This window comes from Myotis brandtii, unplaced genomic scaffold (genome assembly GCF_000412655.1).
Source record: "Myotis brandtii unplaced genomic scaffold, ASM41265v1 scaffold1032, whole genome shotgun sequence".
Lineage (NCBI taxonomy): Eukaryota > Metazoa > Chordata > Mammalia > Chiroptera > Vespertilionidae > Myotis > Myotis brandtii.
In genome coordinates this window covers 72,639-95,706 of record NW_005353467.1, presented here as the reverse complement: position 1 = coordinate 95,706, position 23,068 = coordinate 72,639, and the positions used below count along the sequence as shown (strand labels likewise).

The 23,068-nt window shown below is 43.6% G+C and overlaps 1 protein-coding gene across 1 annotated transcript in view; it reads right to left on the bottom strand.

The window, feature by feature from the left end:
• Nucleotides 1-2,559: 2,559 nt before the first annotated feature.
• FAM21C (family with sequence similarity 21, member C) overlaps nucleotides 2,560-23,068 on the bottom strand; it is a gene marked incomplete at its 5' end in the record, with an annotated part of 93,017 nt that continues 72,508 nt past the window's right edge. Inside the window, 11 exons of the mRNA XM_005856588.2 lie at nucleotides 2,560-2,899; nucleotides 4,127-4,304; nucleotides 5,085-5,702; nucleotides 8,063-8,275; nucleotides 8,610-8,672; nucleotides 9,630-9,752; nucleotides 10,313-10,393; nucleotides 10,521-10,649; nucleotides 12,308-12,487; nucleotides 14,128-14,283; nucleotides 20,818-20,920. Of these exons, the coding sequence (XP_005856650.1) occupies nucleotides 2,763-2,899; nucleotides 4,127-4,304; nucleotides 5,085-5,702; nucleotides 8,063-8,275; nucleotides 8,610-8,672; nucleotides 9,630-9,752; nucleotides 10,313-10,393; nucleotides 10,521-10,649; nucleotides 12,308-12,487; nucleotides 14,128-14,283; nucleotides 20,818-20,920 (1,981 nt within the window). The remainder of the gene's footprint in view (nucleotides 2,900-4,126; nucleotides 4,305-5,084; nucleotides 5,703-8,062; nucleotides 8,276-8,609; nucleotides 8,673-9,629; nucleotides 9,753-10,312; nucleotides 10,394-10,520; nucleotides 10,650-12,307; nucleotides 12,488-14,127; nucleotides 14,284-20,817; nucleotides 20,921-23,068) is intronic.

Below are 23,068 nucleotides of genomic sequence, written 5' to 3'. Positions count from 1 at the left end.
CCACGGGGGCGGGCTTTCCAGAGCCCAGCGCCTCCAGCCCTCCCGCCTGCCTTGAATGTGCGCATTGCATATGCGCTCCCCTCGTAATCCTGCAAAGTCGGTACTGAAAACCCTACTTGACAAAGGACCAGATAAAAGCTAAGAAAGGGAAACAATTTGCCTACATTCGAACAGCTCTGAGTGCAGAGTCAGATTTAATCTAGGTCTCAAAAAGATCCAAACTTGGGTATGGGGTGGAGGGGGGTCAATGGGGGAAAACACACACAAAGGGGACATCTGTAATACCTCCAACAATAAAGATAAAGTCAAAAAAAAAAAAAGATCCAAACCTGTTCCACCATTCTACACTGCTTCCAGATGTTAGCCTTTTCTGTAATAAAATAAGAAATGCTCACCACAGGGCCAATAAATATAAGTTCCCTCCCCTTTCAAACTTCTCAAAATAGCAATTTGCCTATTTTCTAACCATATTTCTAACTCTCCTGAATTCCCTGGAATCAATCATAAGGACAGATCAGATTTGTTCACTCCCAAAGAAAAAACCATGTTTAACAAATGCTTCCTGAGCCACCCACCAGTGAGCTCAGACTCAGAGCAGGAAACTACGTACGTAGGGGACAGAACGTACATGTGTTATCGGGTCATTGCATGGGCTGCTCTACTCCGTTGCTAGTGGAAGTGGGGTTCTTGAGGCACCTCTGGAATAAGAATTTCCAGATGCCCCGTGAGGATGAGGTGTGGTAGAAAACTTTATTTGTATGGAATTATATCGCTCATTTTCCAAAGTCCCTTTCCCCTTAAACCAGTCCTGGAAAACACGCAGGTAGGAGTCAGCAGAGCCAAAGCAAAGCCAGTGTCCAGTTTCCGTTTCATGGTGGAGCTGAGCCCGGCGTAGTGTCAGGCTAGACACAGTCCATGTGTGTGGGGTCCACATGGCTGTGGGCCATGTGGTGAGCCCAAGCCAGGAGTCAGACCCCAGCAGCAAGGAGCAGGCAAGAGCACAAGAGCCCCTTTGTTTAGGAGCTTAAATATCAAATCTTCCTGCACTTGCAGTGGCCACTCCTGCAGGCCTACTCTGGCCAATGCCCTATTCCCAGGTATGACAGACAGGCAAGCACCCTCTACATCATTTAGACTTTAGTGAGCATGCCTATAATATTTGGCCTTTCCTCTGTTCCTTTCCAGTTAATTAATAACTGGGTTAAGTACAACAATATCAGATGCACAAAAGGATCAGAGAAAAAGAATAGGCAACTAGTAACACCCTCTCCTGTCATAGGGTAAGCAGAGCTGTTCTGTGGCAGCTGTACAAAACCTTTGGCTAGGAGATGAGCAACTCCCAGTTCAATCTTAAAAGTGGGCAAGGAAGAAGTTAGTGGCTTCAGGATTGGTGAAGCCAATCTTGCCTACAAGATTGTGCCATTGCTACAGATTGACCACTGAGCACCGAGATGGCACAGCACGGGAAAACACAGACTGGGAGGGACAGCCATCTATGTGGCAACAATTACAGGACATTCCCTTAAGTGCTGCTCTAGAGGCTGGCATGTCCACCCTTAGCACTTCTCCCTACAATTACCGAGGTTCATTCTGCCTCTTGGACAAAATAATACAAAGCTCCAAGGAATGGAAATGGATGCCTGAGAGCAAGGATCAGCTAATGATTTCTGAAAAAGGCAAGATAGACAATATCTTAGGCTTTGTTGGGCATCCAGCCTTTGTCACAACTACTCTGGCATTATAGATAGGATAAGAACCATAGAATATATATATGGCTAATATGCAAAGTGTCCCCTCAGGAGTTCGACTGCTCGCTATGACGTGTGCTGACCACCAGGGGGCAGCGCAGAACGAAGGAAGGCCCCAGCCAGCAGCCAGAAGGCCCCGATCAGCCCTGATCACCGGCCAGACCTAGGGACCCTACCTGTGCATGAATTTCGTGCACCGGGCCTCTAGTATGTAAATAAATGGGTATGGTTGTGTTCCAATAAAACTGTATTTTCAAAAACGGAGAGTAAAGGGCCATAGTCTGTCAAACCTTCCCTTAGTGGACTTATAGAGATATTAAAGGAAACTTCTCTCCTATTGCAAAGACTCATGAAGTAGGTAATCTCTCATCCCCTTCCTCTACCATCTGCCCAGGCTCTGACTAAGATAGGGCTCCCATCCATGTATAAGGAAGACTCCTGGTCATCAGTCTGGCTTTTGCTTGCCACCTCTGGGATTCCTTGCCCACTCATGAAAGGCACAAATAGGTTTCTTCCCTAATATTGTGGCTACCAAAGCTAATTATCTATATATATATAAAAGCCTAAGTGACCAAATGACTGGTCACTATGACGCACACTGACCATCAGGGGGCAGATGCTCAACAAAGGAGCTGCCCCCTGGTGGTCAGTGCGCTCCCACAGCCAACCTCCCGCAACACCCTCCCCCCACTGCCGGCCAACCTCCCGCAGCCCCAATTGCCAGCCAGGCTGAGGGACCCTGCCCGTGCATGAATTTGTGCACCAGGCCTCTGGTATAAATACAGTTTTAAAAGAACAAACAAAACAAAAAAACACTGTGAAACATTTATTTTTGTTTTGCAGTATTAAGCATGATTAAAACCAGTGCAGAAAAATACAAAGTGCATTTAGTAAGAGGTGAGTACACTGTTTCAGTATTTGCTTCTGATAATTCAGTTAAGACAAAAAATGCATAAGACAGCGTTATTAACTCAAGGATGTAGCTGAAGAGTGAGATGGCATAGTCTGTATGCTCTACTGGCCTCCAAAGGCATTCAAAGGATCGTCAAATATGTTGGCCACCTTCTGTTCAGATCTTGGTTCAGGTGCTGCCTGTGAAGAGCGACTTTTTGGTTTGGTTGTCTTAGCCTGGACGCCAGAGAAGATATCATCTTTAAAAAGAAAGAAAAAGAGTTGCTAAATAGGCAAAAAAAAAAAAAAAAAAGAAAAGAAAAAAAGAAAGAAAAAGAAAAAGAAAGAAAGAAAAACACAAACAAAAAAAGAAAACATCTACACAAACCACCAAAGACTCAAGTCTGGTAACAGAATGGGTTACCAAAAAAACGCTACAATAGAGCCAAGCCTCTTAGATTCTGGTCTGCTACTAATTAAGTTTTATGATCACATACAAGTCACAGGTTCTCTCTGAACACTATTTTTTCCGCTATGAAGATATATTCTTATTTTAGAAAAAAGTAAGTATTCATACCAATAACAATATCAGCATATCAGAAAGATTACAGCCTAACTCTTAATAATGGCTACCTCTAGGTTTGTTTCCCACTGTTTACATTTTCTGACGAGTATTAATCTATTACAAGAGGTATGTATTACTTCTTTTGTTATATAAGTCTCTTCTGCACCCCATGGGATGGGAAGCAGGTGGAGATGGAGCTCACAGCTTGCTTGGGGAACAGACCCAGTCTGGCACTTTAGCACCAGCTTTCTACCAGTTAACTCCAAGGTTCCGACCTGGGAGAGAGAGGGGAAGGAGTAGGAAATGTATATCTGGCCTCAGCCCAAGTTCTATTACCAACACCAAGTCATTACATTTAGGGTTATGAGGCATTTGGCTTGCCCATTAATAAAGTAGATGTTACAACATGGAGAGAAAATGAGCATATTTACAAACACAGATCTTTGACGAGATGTAAAGTCTGAGTTATAACCTGCTTCCCTATTTAGTCCTGTTTTCCTGAATTGCCCCTCTGGGCACTGATGCTCTCTCTCCACCTAGAACTCTGACTCAACAAACTGCATCACGCCCAAGGCAGCAGCCTCTGTCAACTTTGCATGTGGCTGATAATTCTGATCCTCCTTTCATAGCATCAGTGTTCATATTTGTCACAGGTAATTGGCAGGGGACATAATAAGATAAAAGTTAAATTACACTTAAAGATCAAATTCTGGGCTCCTTCAAATCTTTGATGTCCATGATACCCGAAAGCTATTTCACCATTTACCTATCCATCCTCAGCTTAATTCGGGATTACACAGCAAGCCAAAGGAAACCCATCAGGAACATTTTCCAGGAAAAGGCCAAGATAAAGGTAGCAGGAGAAATACCAAGTCACTGAATGGTAATAATCTCTATGTCGTGTGTAGAAAACCCAACTTACCCATGTCATCGTCAAATATAGACTTAGCTTCCACTTTCTTTTTGGACTTTTCTTTTGGTTTTACAGTTAGGTCAGCAAAGATATCAATGTTATCATCGAACAAGTTTGCTTCAAATGTCCTTTCCTTCTCTTTTGTTTTTTGTAAGGGTTTAATTGCTTCTGTAGCAAATATATCATCCTTGTTAAGGTAAAAAACAAGCAAAAATAATATTAAATCGAAAACTTTTTACTAAAAACACTCATTTCAACAAGTTGCAGAAATGCAACCTGCCAGTGTTCTGGAACAACAACATGACCTGCCTCCTAGATTTCTGCCCGGCCCAGTCCTTCTTATTCTTCTAGTCTCAGCTTAAATGCCAACTCCATAGAGAGGCCTTCTCTACCAGTCCTATCTGAAGGAGCACTTCCCACCTATCCATCACTCTGCCCCACTACCCTAGGTTGTTCTCTATTTGACACTTAACATTATCTGTTGCCCTGTCCCAAATCCCCTCCCTGGGAGCTCTGAGGAGCAGAGCACAGGTCCTAGTTCACTGGTGTCTCCAGTACCCAGATGCTCAATGCACACCTGCCCACAGAGTGCTACTGAGGGCCTCACAGTCTGTGCTCAGTCATCAGCTAGGGCCTGCTTCCCCAAGAACCAGGTTCAACACTCAAACCGCAAATGCTGCCTTATATATGCCACAGAGTGGCATGACAAGGAAGCTGGCTGATAAAAACCAAGATCTGTATCAATGGTTATGGCCAGCCAGCAATTACCAACTATATGAAACAAAACAAAAAACTCTTTCTGAGTAAGTTTCAGAGTTATTAATAAGGGAACCTAATTATAATCACTAAGCAAGTAGCTACTGGGTAGCAACAAACACACTTTATGTAATCTATAGCTCAAATGAGACAACTGGTATTTTCCTTCATATAGAACCAGGCATGAAAACACACTGTTATATCCTATTACCTCAAAAATATCTTGTGCTTTTGAGACGGCAGCTTGCTGACCATTGGATTTTGACTCGTTCCTCTTGCCTTTCTGATCTGGAAAGAGACAGTCCTCACCTTCCAGGAGAGGGAAGGGACTTGCTTCCTTGGCTGGTTTTGGTTTAACAGGCTGAAAGAGGTCGTCATCACTACCAGCCTCAGCCAGAGCAGGACACGTGGGGCTCTTTGCCTTACTTCCCCCAAGCAGGTTGGCGGGGCTCTCTGCTGCCTTTGCCTTGGCTTTTCTTCTTCCCGTGGGCTGAGTTTCAGTGTCCTTGGAAAAGATATCTCCAGAATCAAAAAGGTCACCCCCCAGAGGCTGACCCAGAGATTTCCCAGAGGGGCTTCTGTCCACTCCAGGCACCAGACCACCTGCCCAAGTCAAAGTGGCCGCTGCCAAGACCTCCTCAGAGCCATCTTCTCCACCAGCTGCCCTGGGCTGTGGCTGATAGCCCGCCGGGGAAATGGCACCATCTGACAACTGTGCAATGGGTCCTCTGGGGACACTCATGTCCTCAGCCTCACTGGATTCCTGGGCAGCCAGCCGTCGAGCTGCACGGGTCTGCGGCCTGCGCTTCCCTCTCACTTTGACCCGGCTCTGCAAGGACAAAAGACCACATGTTGATCTAGTGATAAAAGTGTCCAAAGCTAACACAGCAAATAATCAGCAACTCTACCTCAATCAAGATATTATCTAAGACACAGAAGAGGTTATTTAAGATGTCCAGAAGTTTAATAGCTCCTAGTACTCCAAAACTAAGTCATTTTCATCCTTCACTACTCCCCATTTTTCAGTCTTTTGAAGGCAATTTCTATTCAATTTCATACAAAAGGCTTCATCTGCCACTGGAACCCGAACAGAAATGTTGGTGTTCTGTGTCCCATAACCCTTCCTAGTCCCTACTCGGCCTGTGGGTTTATTTCAAAACAAGAAAGAACAGGAGAAATTCTAGCACTGACCTTTATTAGGGACTAAACTAAAATCACTCTGCAAGAGCAGGGAGATATCAAACAATAAAGAGAGATACTATAAGGTGCTTTTTTCTTCAAATCAACAAAAAGTAAATTCAACTGGTAAATACTTTACATTAAAAAAGTAGCTAACCAGTTGGTGAAAGGTAAGTTTTACATGATCTCACTCATTTGTAGAATATAATGAACAACATAAACTGATGAATAAAAATAGATCCAAAGACATAGAAGCATTGAACAGACTGGCAAACCACAGAGGGAAGGCTAGGGAGAAGGGGGGAGGGCAAAGAGATCAACCAAAGAACTTGTATGCATGCATATAAGCATAACCAATGGACACAGACAATAAGGGGGTGAGAGCGGGCTGGGAGAGGTCAATGGGGGAAAAGGGAGATATATGTAATACTTTCAAAAATAAGAATGAAAAAAAAAGAATGTGGCTTACAATCAATGATTCTCTCTCATCATTGATGTTTCTTTTTTCTTTTTTAAAAAATATATTTTATTGATTTTTTACAGAGAGGAAGGGAGAGGGATAGAGAGTTAGAAACATCGAGAGAAACATCGATCAACTGCCTCCTGCACACTCCCTACTGGGGATGTGCCTGCAACCAAGGCACATGCCCTTGACCGGAATCGAACCTGGGACCCTTGAGTCCATAGGCTGACGCTCTATCCACTGACCCAAACCGGTTAGGACACATCATTGATGTTTCTATCTCTTTCTCCCTTACTCTCTGAAATCAATAAAAAAAACATATATTTTTTAAAAGTGGCTTAAAGAGATCAACCAAAGAACTTGTATGCATATATGAATAATCTATTGGACACAGACAATAGGGCGGTGGGGGCCTGGGGTGAGGGGCAGGGGCAGGCGATAAGGTGTCAATGGGAGAAAAAAGGGGACATATGTAATACTTTGAACAATCAAGATTTTTTTTAAAAAAAGTGGCTTAGAAATCAGAACTCTTAATATAACCTCAAAATATGAATCAGTTATTATAGTAATGTAATATTTTCCAAAATAAATAATCAACTCATTTTGAGAATGTATAAGCTACTCTGGGCAAAGTAAGTACTTGACTGTGTTTGCCTATTTCAAGGAAATTAACAAATAATTTGAAGAAGTCACCATTTAAACTTAACCAAAATGAAAGCTAAAAAACATAACAAAAGGAAGTTTTATTTTTCACAAGGAAAACCAGTTTGGGAACACATGAAATGAATGTATCTGCCAGGGTTTCCAGGTCCTGTCACTTACTCAGAGATCAGCTACGGCCTTCTAGAGAAGAAGACTAGATAGAAAAAAAGAGAACCAACTCAAATGAAAGCAAAACCTGAGTTCACAATCCACCCAGCATAAGCCCGCAGTCCTGTGGACGGGTGTGGCGGGCCCGTACTAGCTGGGGATCTCCAAGGAGGGAGCTTGGGCCACAAGGCAGGAGGGAAACATCACAAACGCAGTCAAGTCTGAGCAGAGCTGTCAATGAGGGTGCAGCCCCAGCTAATGGCAGCTGGGAGGGGAGTGGGGGTAGTGTGTTCAGAGAACGGTGCCTGGAGTGACTGGAGTTTAGGCAGGCAGTGTGGGGTGAGTGGTGGGGAAACTGGAAGCTCCAGTTAGCACAGACTGGAAAAGGTTTACTACCCATCCAAGGGGCTCTAATGTCCTCTTTTGGGCAGCGAGAGCCAGCAGAGGGACACAGTCTGCTCCGTGCTTAGAAGACCTCCGGTAGCAATGAAAGAAAGGCGAGAGGTAGCGGATTTCGCTGTGGCTACTGAGAAGAATGTAAATGTAACAAATGCGGGCAGCAGAAAAGTGGATGCAGAATTAGGGAGGTGGAAGGAGGACAGAGGCTGAAGGAAGGATGAGGTGACTCTTCCAAATGGAAAATTGGCCTATTGTGTGTAACTGATGAACTAGAAAGAAACAAACAAGTTGTTTGGCTAAGAAAAAAGCAAGCAAGCAAGCGCAGGCAGCTTCATCACCTTGTTTGCACTGTGTAAGGTGTCGGCCTGAGCTGGAACATCAAAACTCACGCCGGCCTCCCCACTCCCAGGAAGAGTGGGTATAGTTTCCAGACTCTGGATTCTCCCAGGTTCAGACGAAGGAAAAGCCAATTCTGGCAAAGCAGAATGCGTTCCAGAGATCTGGGGAGCCGCTGCAGGTAGCAGTGCTGCTGGGTTAATCGCTAAATTTGCCTAAAGAAGAAAAATAAAACTTACTCGTACATTTTCTTAAACACAGCAGTCCATTACTATTACTGTGACACATGGCGAGAGACTCAAGTGTACATAACGAATAATACAAGAGGAGAAATGCAAGTCCCTCATCAAGTCTTAGGACTAAACAGAACGTTATACACCTGTGCCCACCACTGGCCCAAAGAAAAGCTGTTACAGACGCAGCACACAAAAGCAATGACTGGAGGGTGGGGAGAGAGAACACCTGCAGCCGCTGACAAAAGTAAAAAACCAAGCAAGTGTACAGACGCCACAGGGTGGGCGATGAGGATTCCAGACATGTTATAATTACTTGTATTTTCCCGATCCGTGGGGATGGCTCTTTGGTTTTAAATGGAGCTGGACCTGGTGAGTCCTGTGTGAAATTACAGTCAGTTAAAAATCCATTGGGGAAATAGAAAGAATAGTGTCTCTTGGATTACATTTATGCCTGTAAAGAAATCTGCGCTGGAGCTGAGCTATTGCTCTCTGTAACTCTCCAACGGGAAGGGCATTCCCATCTCTCCTGGGGCCTCACAACATTTCACTAGCATTACTTCCGTTATACCCCGTCATCCATTGAAAGTGACAGGCTATCAGACTACATGGAGTGAAGGGAGACAGATCATGAATAAGGTGCATGAGAACTGTAGTGAGCCAGAGCATCCAAACCTGACCAGTTGGCAACATTACATGCTAGTTATCCCACACAAATACGACCAAGCACACAGAAATTCACCCACAGCCTGATGCACTGCTTCTAGGAGCAAAAGAGGCTGAGACCTGGGAGGAGGCACTGGAGATGTGCTAGTCCTTGTTTCACAGCTCAGCATGCTGAGGCCTCAGTAGACACCCAGGGACAGCAGTGAGCCAGAAGCAGAACTCCCGTCCAGTCCTGGCCTCTTCTCAGGAGGCCCCCCATAGGGAAGATGGCTGAGGACAGAGACCTCACAGGAGGTAACATGAGGGGGAACCAAGAAACTGGAGGCAACATATATTTTATTCAAATGTAATTCTATTCCAAGGTACCCCAAAGGGAGAAATGGGGGTCCTAGTGGGAAAAGATTCTTCACCCCACCTTAACTCTATCTTAGACTAGAATTTGGAGGTATTACAAAAATAACAATGGTAAGTATGGACTCATGGACTGGACTATGGGATGAAAAGAGAGATGAGCAAGGATGAAAAAATACAATAAAGAAAGAGAAGTGGTCTTAGGTGCTATTTCCTCCTAATTAAGAGCAGTTGGCACCCCCCTGGCTCAGTAGAATGAAGTTCATCTGGACTGGGATGCAAACAAGAGCTCAAAGTCCTTAAAGCGATCAGTTCTAACCTGAGCGGTTTCCGGTTTCCATAGCCTTTTTTCTTTGATACCTTGAGTGGATTCAGGATGTTTCTGGTTCTTGAAAGAGCCAACAGAGTGATCTTTTTTCACTGCCCTCTTCTTTTCTGATACCTTCAGATGAAAAAGGATACTAGAGGTCTGCCAAGCAGCTTGGTCATTTGAAAGAAAAGTCATAATGCAATAGAAGAATCTGGGTTCTGAGTTTTAAGGTCATTTCTCAAATGAAAGCTGAACTAACTCAAAGGCAGCATTTCAGAAATAGCATTTTAAAGACTGACTTTCTAAGGAGTCTTCTCTGTAATAAAAAGAAGAGTACTTACAATATCTACTGGGACAGGGGCAAATGACACATATAGGCTAACACTCAAATTTAAAGATTTGCACCTGAAAAGCATGAATATTTAGTAACTGCATTGTATGCATTGACCTTTCAACAAACTTAAAAATCAAACAAATTTGTAATAAAAGAGCCTGAGTTAGTTAATGTTTTCATGTTAGCTAGGGAACAGGAGATGGGGACAACACCACCATTCTCAGCACATTATTTGCCAATCATTTATTATGAAGACCCACAATTCTCTGGGTATTTTCTTAATCCTGTAACTAGACATTAATTTCTTTTCCCAGAAGCCTTCCCACACACCCCAGTATTGAGAACAAAAGGCTGGTACCAAAGGCTGGGACTTGGCAGAACTGAAAAGGTCATCATCTTCATCATCCCCAAAGAGGCTCCCAACACTTGGCTCTAACAACTAGAACAGACAAAACTCAAATTCAATATCCAAACCAAAACAACTTACAAAGAGAGCGAGGTGAGTTGCTGAGATAGTACCCAAAACAATACCACAGCCATGCTGTGGAGAACCATTTGGCACTGACCCTGGTATTTTTGGTGCCGGAGAAAAGATCAACATCGGGGTCATTGTCCTTCTGGAGCTTGTGACTGAAAAGGAGCTCTTCATCCTGGAAGACACCTGTGCTCTTTGGGTGGGCATCAGGGTCGGGACTCTGGGGAGAGAGGGAAGAGGGTGTGTGTTTAGGTTTCTAAGTATTTCTCTCAATGAAATCGCACACAACTACAAAAATGGAACAACAAAGATACCTCCTGTGGCTTTGTTTACAAAAGCTAAAGGCTGAACACAGCCTAAGTGTCAAACAGAAAGGGAATGACAATTCACATAATGGAATACTATGCAGCTACCAAAAATAGTTGAGAATATATAAGTACAGATAACAGATACAACTTTTGTGTAGTATCTGAACTTTTTACTTATAAAACAATCTATTAGTTCCATAATGAGAAAAATTTTAGGGGTGAAAACACAAAAATTAAATAAGTTCTCTCCATCTCATTGCCAAAGAGAAGAGACAGCAGCTGTCTTAAAACCAGAAACTACACAGAGTGGTCAAGCACATATGCCTAACCTGTCAGCATCTCGTCCGAAGTCCTGGCACAGGTATAACCAGCCAACCTTCCCCTATTCCCATCCACCTCCTACTCCACTACCTTCAGATTCCAAACCAGTTCATTTTGTTTGCTAGGATGTCTGACATTGAAAGTTACTATGTACATTACTTGGTTTGACATTATAATGCCCCAGATTCTAAAATCCTCCCCTATTTTGTTAGTATCACATCCACAAATTAAAACAAAAAAACTCACTCTTGACAAAATGGGTCACATTAAAAATTAACTAATAAGCCCTGGCCGGTTTGATCAGTGGTTAGAGCATCAGCCTACAGACTAAAGGGTCCGGATTCAATTCCAGGTCAAGGGCATATACCTGGGTTGCAGGCCAGACCCTGGCCCAGGTCAGGGCATGTGCAGGAGGCAACCAATCAATGTGTCCTCTCACATCGGTTTTCTCTTTCTCTCTTCATCCTCCCTCCCTTCCACTCTCTCTAAAAATCAATGGAAACAAAAGAAATACCCGTGGGTGAGGATTAACGCCCCCAAAAGTTTTAGTTTAAAGTTAATAATTATTATTATTGACTAGAGGCCTGATGCACAAAATTCGTGCAAGAGGAGGCCTTCCTTCCCTGAGCTGCTGGCACTGGCTTCCCTCTGGCACCCGGGACCCAGGCTTCCCTCCAAAACCTGAGACTAGGGCTTCCCTCCGGCCACCGGCAGGAACCCAGGACCCGGCTTCCCTCTCAGCCCTGGCTTCGTCCAGAAGGTTGTCCGGAAGGACTATGGTCTAATTAGCATATTATACTTTTATTATTACTGATTATACATAAAAGCCAGTGTAACATAGAAAAAGAAATATAGTGCCCTACCCAGTTTGGCTCAGTGGATAGAGCATCGGCCTGCAGACTGAAGGGTCTCGGGTTCGATTCCAGTCAAGGGCACGTACCTTGGTTGCAGGTTTCATCCTGGCCCTCGTCTTGGCCCATGTGGGAGGCAACCAACCGATGTGTCTCTCACATTCATGTTTCTCTATCTCCTTCCCTTCCACTCTCTCTAAAAATCAATGGGAAAATATCCTCAGGTAAGGATTAACAAAAATCAATAAAATCTTTTAAAAAATATATAGCAAAGTACTGGTGGGGATGTGGAGAAACTGGAACCCTCAATTCTTCAGCAACTCACACGACAGGCCTGATACCATGAAATAAGATTCTTCTATCCTTCAAAGCCTTGAGCCTTTGCTGCTCCTGCTCACCTTCCCGACATCTTTCTTTAGAGACGGGGTGCTGCACTGATCTTCTGTTTTATCCTCTTCCTCATCAAAAAGGCTAAGAACAGTTTTGGTTCTACTTTTGGTTCCTTTGTCCCGAGAAGATGAAGAAAATAAATCAGAATGCTTGGCTGCTTCCTGAGTAGATACAGTCAAAGGCCCTTCCTGAAAAATGGAAATAAGGAAAAATACAAGACCTGGAAATGCAAATTTTATTCTGGGGCCTTCCAAGCTCCTCATTAATCCAGTAACGGCCACATTTACATGTTTCAGGGCACTGCAGCTCTACTCCCAGGTAATAAAACATTGAGGCCAATCCTCGACCGGCTACTCCGAAGAAGAGTCTTGTGCAGATAATTTATAGCCAAAGATAATTTTTTCAATCATTTTAAAACCCAAGTTCCTCATTCCTACCAAGAGATATATGCCAGTCATTATCCTGATCCACTTAGGTTGCTCAAGAGCTATAAATAACTTCTAAGTCACAGAGATAACACAAATACCAATCATTAGGAGTGGATCCTATATTTCCTAATATTTACCTAACACACAAGTCTCAAGGAGAAACCTAACTGACAAAATTAGACATTTAAATTATAGAAGACTCACATTATATGCAATTAGAAGAATCTCTAAAATAATGCTAAAATCAAGCATTTATTCTATTCATTCAACAAGTACCACATTTCAGGTAAGTTACCACTGATCATAAGAACCATTATTACTGTATGAACCGCCAAGAAAGAAAAACTTCCAATTAAACATGCCTTTTACTGTGTGGTGCATCCTAGTTTCAGAGTGGTTCAACTGTGAAAGATTATGCTTCTTTGAAGAAATGTGTAATTACTATGTGCAAGGTAATATGCTCTGTACTGCAGATATAATGGTGAACAAAACAAACCTGGCCCCAATACTCAAGGAGTTCATACGCAAGCAAGGGAGACAGCAGTACACAGCAGTTAGAGTTGAAGTGTGGAAAGGGCTGTGACTAGAGTAACTCAGGGGTTACGGGAACACAGAGAGGTCCACACTGAAAGCACAGGAAGAGAATGTTAACCAATGACTCAGGTTCTGCTGCAGCCCCAAGAAGCCTCCAGAGGAAAGTGCACGTGACGTTCTTCACGCAGGCCCTAGAAGGGAGACGGAATCTAAGAGTTGAACACACAGAGGATAGAAAAGTTAGAAAAAGGAAAAGGCATACAGAGACTGGTGGCAATCGCAGATTTCCAGCTAGCCAGCAGCCTTATCCACAGGCCTCTCCTGGAGGAAATGACAGATCATCCAGAAAAAGGAAGCTCATGAGTCAGAAGAAAAACAAATTTCACTTTAATTCACAGCCAACATCAACTAAATGGAAAAAAAGAGAGTACACTCAAATCTTCTTACAACAGTCATTTGAAGTACAGGTGGGGACTGGAAGGGAACCGGGGATAACAGAAAAGAGAACAAGTCAGAGAGAGCAGACATGCAGAGAGAAGGCCAGCACGAAAACCAGGACATGGAAGACCACCCTGGAGGGAGAAAGGCAAAGTGGCCACGGGCACTTCCTGTGCGCATGCGGCCTGGAAGCGTCCGGAAGCCCAGCAACGGTGAAGGGCTCCTGAAGGCTGGGACTAGAGATTTTCTGCTTTATACTTCCCAGTGTTTTCAAACTTTTGACCAATGAGCCATTTATTTTCTGTAGTAGGAAAATGTAAAGGCGCGCGTGTGTGTGTGTGTGCACGCGCGCGCGCTCCTGTGCACGCATGTGTGTGTATTACAAGAACAAAAAACAAACGTATTGAATATACAAGAAAAAACTCCACCTTTTCTGACTCCTCAACCACATGAGTGCTCCCAAATTCTGACACCTCTTTGGCACTCTCAACCTTCTCGTCCACAGGCTTCTCTCCAAGTTGTACCTCCTTCTCTTCTTCATCGCTGAACAGCAAAGGTGGTACCTCAGTGACAGTCTCTTTTTTCTACCAAAAGATGAGTAAATGACATCCTCATGAAAAATAATATCAACAGAAACACTTGGAAATGGAGGAGAGCTACCACCCCAGAGGGACTGCCTTGCATATCTTACTCCTCATACCAGGGGAGGGGATGGAGGAGGGGCAACTGGGCAAAATGACTTTTGGATGGGCCTACAGCAGCAGGGAATCTCAAACAACTATTTGCAAAAATAACAAGAAAGCAGAGATTACAACTAGGACTGAAATCTAAAAAACAGTCTTTAGAATTAACATCGCTATCTGAGCTTATTGGCACCTACATAAATTCCTTCCTTAGCTTATTACCACCACAGAAACTCCTTCCTTCTGTAACTGTTCCCCTTCCCTTTCTCATAAATACGCCATTGCCTTGCTCAGGGGTGGGCAAACTTTTTGACTCGAGGGCCACAATGGGTTCTTAAACTGGACCGGAGGGCCGGAACAAAAGCATGGATGGAGTGTTTGTGTGAACTAATATAAATTCAAAGTAAACATCATTACATAAAAGGGTATGGTCTTTTTTTTTTTTTAGTTTTATTCATTTCAAATGGGCCGGATCCGGCCCTCGGGCCGTAGTTTGCCCACGGCTGGCCTTGCTCCTAATCAAAATATCAGAATGCCATTTGGGTTTCTGCCTGAATCAGTACTTCCTGAACAGTTATTACTTTGGATGGCAAATAAATGCTTGTTGCCTCTCACTTTTGCCTTTTATTTTTAGGTTAACACTCAAATACAAAAAACGTGTGCTATCACTGCAATGTATAGAACAAGCTGAAACCACAGCCCTCTATGTCGTGGTGGGAGAGACAGCAAGACAGGCTACCCCCCGGGCCCAGCTGGCAGGAAGCCAGAAACCCCGTCAATTGCCCCAATGCTTTCCCTTTTCCTTACGGCCAATTGGCAACTAGCCTGAAGGGCACTGCTGTCTCCAAGTTTACTTGGTAGGCTTCAATTGTGTTCCCTTTGCTCACACATGCGCCTAACAAGAAAGACTGTCCTTTCCGTAACCCTCCCTCATTTAAATGCTAAAAAACACACCCCTCAGTGGAGATTTAATAGGGTAATGAGACATGCAAATCATGAAGAAGCATGTAGTTCCACTGCTCAGGCACCAGAGAGTCCCTGCTTCCAGATACTCAGACATGATGCTCCGACACCATCTTTCCTGCTTCCACTTCTTTAAAACGGCTCCGTGGGCTTGAACCGGGCCCTGTTCGGCAGCAGCAGCACTTCCTTTCTGCCCCTGGATGCTGTTTCCCTAGAGTGCTGGAGCTTTGTAATAAACCTCTCTCCTGCCCTAACCGGTTTGGCTCAGTGGATAGAGCGTCGGCCTGTGGACTGAATGGTCCCAGGTTCGATTCCAGGCAAGGGCATGTACCTTGGTTGCAGGCAAATCCCCAGTAGGGGTTGTGCAGGAGGCAGTTGATCGATGTTTCTCTCTCTATCCCTCCCCCTTCCTCTCTGTAAAAAATCAATAAAATATATTTTAAAAAAATAAATAAATAAACCTCTCTCCTGAGGACTATTTTTGTGGTGAACTCCTGCGATTTCTATCTCGAGTTCCAATGAACCCTGGACAGGACAGTGAAGGGGGCACATGCAAAGAGAAGAAATAAACACCACTCCCCCAGGCTTGCAGACACAGCACCTCAGAGTTTCTGCTACCACATCGTCTGGACCTGTCTCCTTGTGCCTCGACTCCACAGGTCCTGCAATCGCTTACTGGTAGATCCTTACCTCTGCCACTAAGACAACCACAAGTCTCCTTTCTGCCTCCCTCCTCTTACATTTCAGCTGTATAACACCTTCCAGAGCTATCATGCTAAACTAAAACACCGGATTATTTCACCTCCTACCCGAGACGTGTACCATTTGCATTAAGCAAATGCTAAGTATAACAATGAACTGACACTCATTATATCCCTTTACTCATCTACACCCCATCAGTCTCACTTTTCCTTAAACCTGTTGTAAACTTTCACATGCCATGCCTGCTCCTCACAGTTTATAGTGGCAAATCCTCATCTTTCAAGGTTTCCTGTTCTCATCAGTAAGTATCAGCTGCTTCATAGACAAGAATATAGCCCAGCCAGAATGGCTCAATGGTTGAGCATCAACCTATGAACCAGACGGTCATGATTCGATTCCCGATCAGGGCACATGCCCAGGTTGCAGCCTCTATAGCCAGTGAGGTGGGCGTGCAGGAGGCAGCCAATCAATGATTCTCTCTCATCACTGATGTTTCTATCTCTCCCTCTCCTTTCCTCCCTGAAATCAATAAAAATATATATTTTTAAAATATATGTATACACACACACACACACACACATATATTACTTATATCTCTACCTAGCCTTTGCTTTCTTCTTAATTTACATTAATAGCTATCACACGTCTGTTTGTCCATTTACTTGAAAGAATCATACAGTGTAATTTCAATCCCAGTATTTTACATCAGAGAGGGGCTCTACATAATTCCGCAAGCCTCTGCCCTGCCTCTCATCTGTCCATTCCCTGGAGGCAGAACTTCAGAGATCAGGAAACTGAGGTTATGTGACTTGACTAGAGTGATCAGTATTCTCAGGGCAAGTCACATCAGAAAATTTTGAGAAAAAACTGTAACATATCACACCACTAGACTAGATGGAATGAGGCGGTGAGCTTTGAAGCAGTATCTAAACGAAGTTAGGAAGACAGATTTGGAAACTATAGAAGAACATTACTAAGATAAGCAAAATTATGAATCAAGTAGGAATAACAGGGTAAGAAGATTTTTAATTTTTGTTGGGAAGAGATTCTTAAAATGCATAATTGTTTGAACTTGAATAAAAAACTGGAAACCCACAAGAGTTTCAGAAGAGATAAGGCAAAACTGAAATAATTTTTTTAAATTTTGTGGATATGGATTCACTGAAAACTACATATAACTTTGCTGCAAGTTAATGAGGGTAAAAAATGAGAATTATGGTGAAACATATTCTCCTTTCATATAACAATGAACCTTAAACCAAGGAAAATGCTACCCAAACTACTGGGTGGTGTTTTTTAAAATATATTTTAACTACAGGCCTGGTGCACGAATTCGTGCATGGGTGAGGTCTCTTGCCCAGTCCCTAATCGGGGCCAACGGGGGCTAGCCAGCCGGGGAGGGATGGCTGGAGATTGGCCGGCGGGCCCTCTCGCCCAGTTCTGATGCACTGGACCCCAGCAGCAAGCTATTGGAGCACCTGCCCTCTAGTGGTCAGTGCGCATCATAGCAACTGGTTGAGCAGTTGACCTATCGGTGGACCGATAGGTTGGACACTTAGCATATCACGCTTTTATTATATAGGATGATTTCAGAGAGGAAGAGAGAGATAGAAACATCAATGATGAAAAAGAATCACTGATTGGCTGCCTCCACACCCCCCGAGAAACATCATTGATCAGCTACCTCCTAAATGCCCCCCACTAGGGATTGAGCCTACAACCTAGGCATGTTCCCCTGACCAGGAATCAAACCATGACCTCCTGGTTCATAGGTCAATGCTCAACCACTGAGCAACACCGGCTAGGCAAATCTATTGGTTTTAAACCTGCTAAAGTTAAGCTGACCATCTTTGTTATAGGTTAATTTTCTTGATAGGTTTATAAGTCAGTCACATTTACCTTACTTTAAAATATTCTAAGATTTCTAAACAAAAGTATCTTTTATATATTGTGTCTGAAGGTGATTATATTTCATAAATGGTAAAAGTCATGCAGATTGTTCAGCTACTTACCTTTGTCTTATTTAATAATCCTAATGCTACTGGTTTTACAGTTTTACATTTCCAGAACCTTTAATATTCATTAGATTATTGCTCATTTATCTGAGGTAGAAGTTACTATTTATAATTTACAAAGAAAAACCACTCAGATCTCCTGACTCTTTTAACCATGGAGCCACTAATGTCCTACTGAGGGAGCTGCAAGTACAGGCGATTTGAGGAAAGGGTTGTGAGCACCTCAAAGCACTGCAAAGCCCACACCAGGAAAACAGCATGCTCCCCAATGCTGAACACTTCTGGCAAAGCTGTGCAACCTCACGCAATGAGAATGTGGTTAGGAAAGAGTTCCTCATTCGTTAACTGGCATGTGTCTGGTCTGGGGAGCTTTCATAGGACAAGTTAACATTTTTACTATTTCTGAAAACATGAATAATTATTTCCAGACAAAAGAGAAACATCCTCTTCTGGAGTATTCTGGGACAGGATGAGTCGCCTGAGTAGATGTGGGTGAGGCTGGACAAGATGGGTCCAGTGAGAATGAGAGTACAGGTGGCATGGTAGACTCAGCTAAGGCACTGATTGCAAGAAGAGGATGACAGGATCAGTTATCTTTAAGAAGAGAACCAGGGCAACAGCAAGGAGAATAGATGAAGGGAAGGAGCACTGACAGAGGCCAGTTAAGAAATTATCTCAATAGTCAAGGCTAAAGGCGGAGGGGTAGGAAGAAACATCCCTAACAAACATGCAGAAAACAGTGCTGATTACTCCACCAGAGGAGAAACAGCGGCACATGTCCTAGCACAGTGACACTGTGGAGTGCTATATAGTATTGGCAAAGAGCAAAATGACGAATATGCTGCAGGACAAAAAAAGATGCACCAAAATGTACAACATGCTCTTATTTAAATTTTTTTAAAAAGATGCACATGCTTAGAAACAGGCCCCAAAAAACTGACAGCACATTGTTACCAATGGTTACATCTAGGGAGAAATATGGAATGGGGACCTTCTTTATGAAAGCATCCACCTATTACTGTGTAACTTAAACTTAAACAAAAAATATTTAGGAGGGAAGGAAGGAGAGCCAAGTATCACCCTGTAGAACAGGATCCTGCCCTGTCCCTCCTTCACTGCAGCCCCGAGGAGGAGCGATGCACCTGGGCAGGCGCAGGAGTCAGGGATTTGGTCGCCCATCACTGTGGTGGGAGGGGGAGGAGCTGCCATTTGGATTCTGTGGCTGCTCCCACATGGAAGGAGTGCCAGAGGGTCATCTCTTCCTCCCGGTCTTGCATGTCTTTCTGCCTCTAACACATGCCAAACTGGAGTGCTCTGAGGTTGGGGCTGAAGGCCCTTCTGGCAGGTGGCGAGTTGGTCTGATTCCTGGCCGTTTAAGCTAACCCAGCTAGGTAAAGGTGTTCTTCGTGGGGTCCAGCTGAAGAAGTTCTAAGAGTTCCTTTGGGACTGGTGGCAATGGCCAGGTGGCTATAGCACTGTTGGCCTCACTTTGTTCTAGGTGCACATACTCACTAAGGGAATGTGTGGGAGAGAGATGAATGACAGGCCAAAACAGGACTCCAGTGTGGCTAGGTTCCCTGAACACACATCATAATGCCACCTTCCTCACTCTTTCATACTCCTGACATAACTAACATCAAGATTGGCTAAATGGCCTACTTGTTTTGGCTCAGTGGATAGAGCGTTGGCCTGTGGATTGAAGGGTCCTGAATTCGATTTCAGTAAAGGGCACATGACCGGGTGGGCTCCACCATCCCCAGTAGGGGGCATGCAGGAGGTAGCCGATCAATGATTCTCTCTCATTGTTGATGTTTCAATCTCTCTCTCTTCCTCTCTGAAGTCAATAAAAATATACTAAAAAAAAACAAAAAAAAAAGATTGGCTAAATGTTTTACCTTAGGTGACTGGGGTAATGATGCTACTTAAATGTAATCACTGGAAGGGTATGTCCACCATGAGCCACTGACTGGCAATTTTTTTTTAATCACACACACTTTAAAAAAATTTTTTTTGAACTATAGTATTAAACACTTAACATAAAATTTACCACTTCTAAGTATCATTCAACAGTGTTAAAAATAAGCACATTGTTATGCAAGCAATCCTCAAATTTTTTTCATCTTGCAAAACTGAACTGTGTACCCATTAAACAACTCCCTACTTCTGCTATCCTATAGCCCCTGGCGACCACCATTCTACTTCCTGTTCCATGGTCCAGGCACCCCGTGTAAGTGGAATTATACAGCACTTGTCTTTTGTGACTGGCTTATTTCACTCAGTATAATGCCTTCAAGGTCATACATGTTGTAGCATGTCAGAATTTCCATCCTTCTTCAAGACTGGCTATGATATAAACCAGGACCAGAGTGTTAGCACTTAAAATACGCCCCTAAAAGAGAGAACTCAGGCGTTAACTACCATGGTCTAAGGTAGAATTCCATGCAGCTGGCGCTATACCTGGCACTCCCTCAGAACCAGAGCAGTGCCCCCTCCCCCGCCCCCCGCACCCTTTAAACGCCGAGACCTACACTGACACCGCACGGGCTGCTGCCACGAGGAGTCCTTCTCTCCAGGCTTTGCATGTGCACTTCATCTGAATACACCACTAAGCGGAGACCTCTTTCTAAAACTCCACAAATGGGTCTCCATTAGACTCAGCCTCCAGGTCAGCTTTCAGGAACTGATTCAGGGAAGTATCACTACTTATGTAACATCACTTCGAGGATATTTCCCGAGGCTAAGAGACTAAGAATACCGTTGTTGCAGGAGGAATGGATGTGGGAGGAGAGCCAAATAGGGAGCTTCCACTATCAGCATCGTCTTCAAAGAGGAGCGATGCTCTCTGGGTCTTCTTTTGGCTACAAAAGCAAACAAAAAGGCAAATGTGATGTTTTAAGAAATGCAGTATCCTTTCTGAGGCACACCTATAGAAACCCACCTACCACTAAAACATCTGAGCCAGCTGTTGAGCTTACACAGCTGAAAACAAACAAGAAAAGCCACTGAAGGAGGTGCAGTTTGTACAAGGTCCAGGGCCTCATTATCTTGTCCCTTTTCAATGACTTTTCCCTCAGTGTAGTGCACTGGCTGTTAGCTTTGCCGAGTCACACACACTCAGCACTCACAAACGGAGCATCCTCTCTTACCACCTCCCATGGCACAGGAGGAACCAGAGCAGGAGGCCCGTTTCCAGAGCACTCAGGAGGCACTGTCAAGAGATGGCAGGGCCAGGGCCTGCTTTGGGCTGTGACCTGCAGGCTGGTGCCCTCTGCCCACTCAACCCTGTTTTCCAAGCACCTTTCTGCCCTTGCATACCTTCTCTTCAAACCTGAAACCCATCCTATTCCACTCTCCATCACATCACCATTCATCCACCTCCTACCCCGTGTTGGGCAGCCATACCGACATGCAGCCACAGCTCTCCACACCACCTTCCTGAGCCTGTCTTCACCTATCGCCTTGCCTGCGGTTCTGGCCTGGCCCCTAGAGAAGGCCGAAGGTAAGTGTCTGCCAGACAATACTGATCAGGACCTTCTAAGGATAAGAAATATAAAAGTGGAGGCTTAGCATTGGACACAGGGAATCCAGAATAAAAAGGGTTCCAACTAGTAAAGGGTCAAGTTCCAGTTTTCACTATGTGATAAGCAACTGTCCAACTAGCATACTAGAGAATTAACAAATGAAAGTTTTAAATTTAATTTTAGCTAGATAAAAATAATAATAAGTCATTTCAGTAAATTGCTCACCATATCCATCTACTTACATTAGAATATAATTAGCATATACTCCAGTAAGGATATTACAATCTTCTTAGTAAGTTTAATTATTAACAAGGTACAATCTATGTAGTTTATTCATTAGTTTAGTATTGATGTCTGCCTACATGTTTTAAACAAAAACCTAAGAATCACTGATTAGAAAACACAACTAACCAAATGGGTGAGTGCACTTACACTGAACATATACACTAAAGGACAATTAAAATTAAATCCGTATCTTGAAGAAGTTTTAAAACAAAGAGCCAGCTGGTCATTGGGGCTCAGTGGTTGAGCATCGACCTATGAACCAAAGTTCTCAGTTCAATTCCAGTAAGGGAACATTCCCGGGTTGTGGGCTCCATCCCCAGAGGGGGGTGTGCAGGAGGCAGCCAATCAGTGATTCTCTCTCATCATTGACATTTCTATCTCTCCCTCTCCCTTCCTCTCTGAAATCAATTAAAAGATGTATATTTTTTAAAAACTACAAAAAACCAACTCATAATTACAGAGTAAGGTAATATCTAATATACCTTTAAGGATATATACCAATTTAAATTCACACAAATCATAACCAAAATATTTAACCACAAGGTGATAAATAATCATGAAGTATTTTTAAAATAGAACTGTCTCAGTTGCCAGAAAAATACCAGAAATTTCATTAAGCAGCTAGAACAGGAAAAAACCTTATGTATGATTTTCTGAACAAGTAATTTCTAAACAAACACACACACAAACAAATATAAAACCCAACGTACAAAAAAAATTTGATGGTAAGCTGAGAGTAAGCGGAAGAGCTAGCTTTTTTCTGGACCTTGATAGCTGTACTAGGAAACAAAAGCCAGGCCTTGACCTTGGCCCTCATTTCCCACTCTCAGCCTCCCATGCAGATGTGTCCTCATAAGAAAAATATGCTGCTCAGTGAGCTAGAGTATTCTCACTATAATAAGTTAAATGTTTTGATTTCTTTATAAAGTACAGATATCAGAAAACATGATGATGACCACAGAGTTTATGGCTGACACCAGGACACTTTGGAGAATGAAAGGGAAACTTATTAATCACTAGTGGCCCGGTGCGTGGAATTTGTACACGGCGGTGAGGGGTTCCCTCAGCCTAGCCTGCACCCTCTCCAATTGGACATCCCTCACGCAATCTGGGACCACTGCCTCCTAACAGCTCACCTGCCTACCTGCCTGATCGCCCCTAACTGCCTCTGCCTGCCTGTCTGTCCCAAACCCCTCTGCC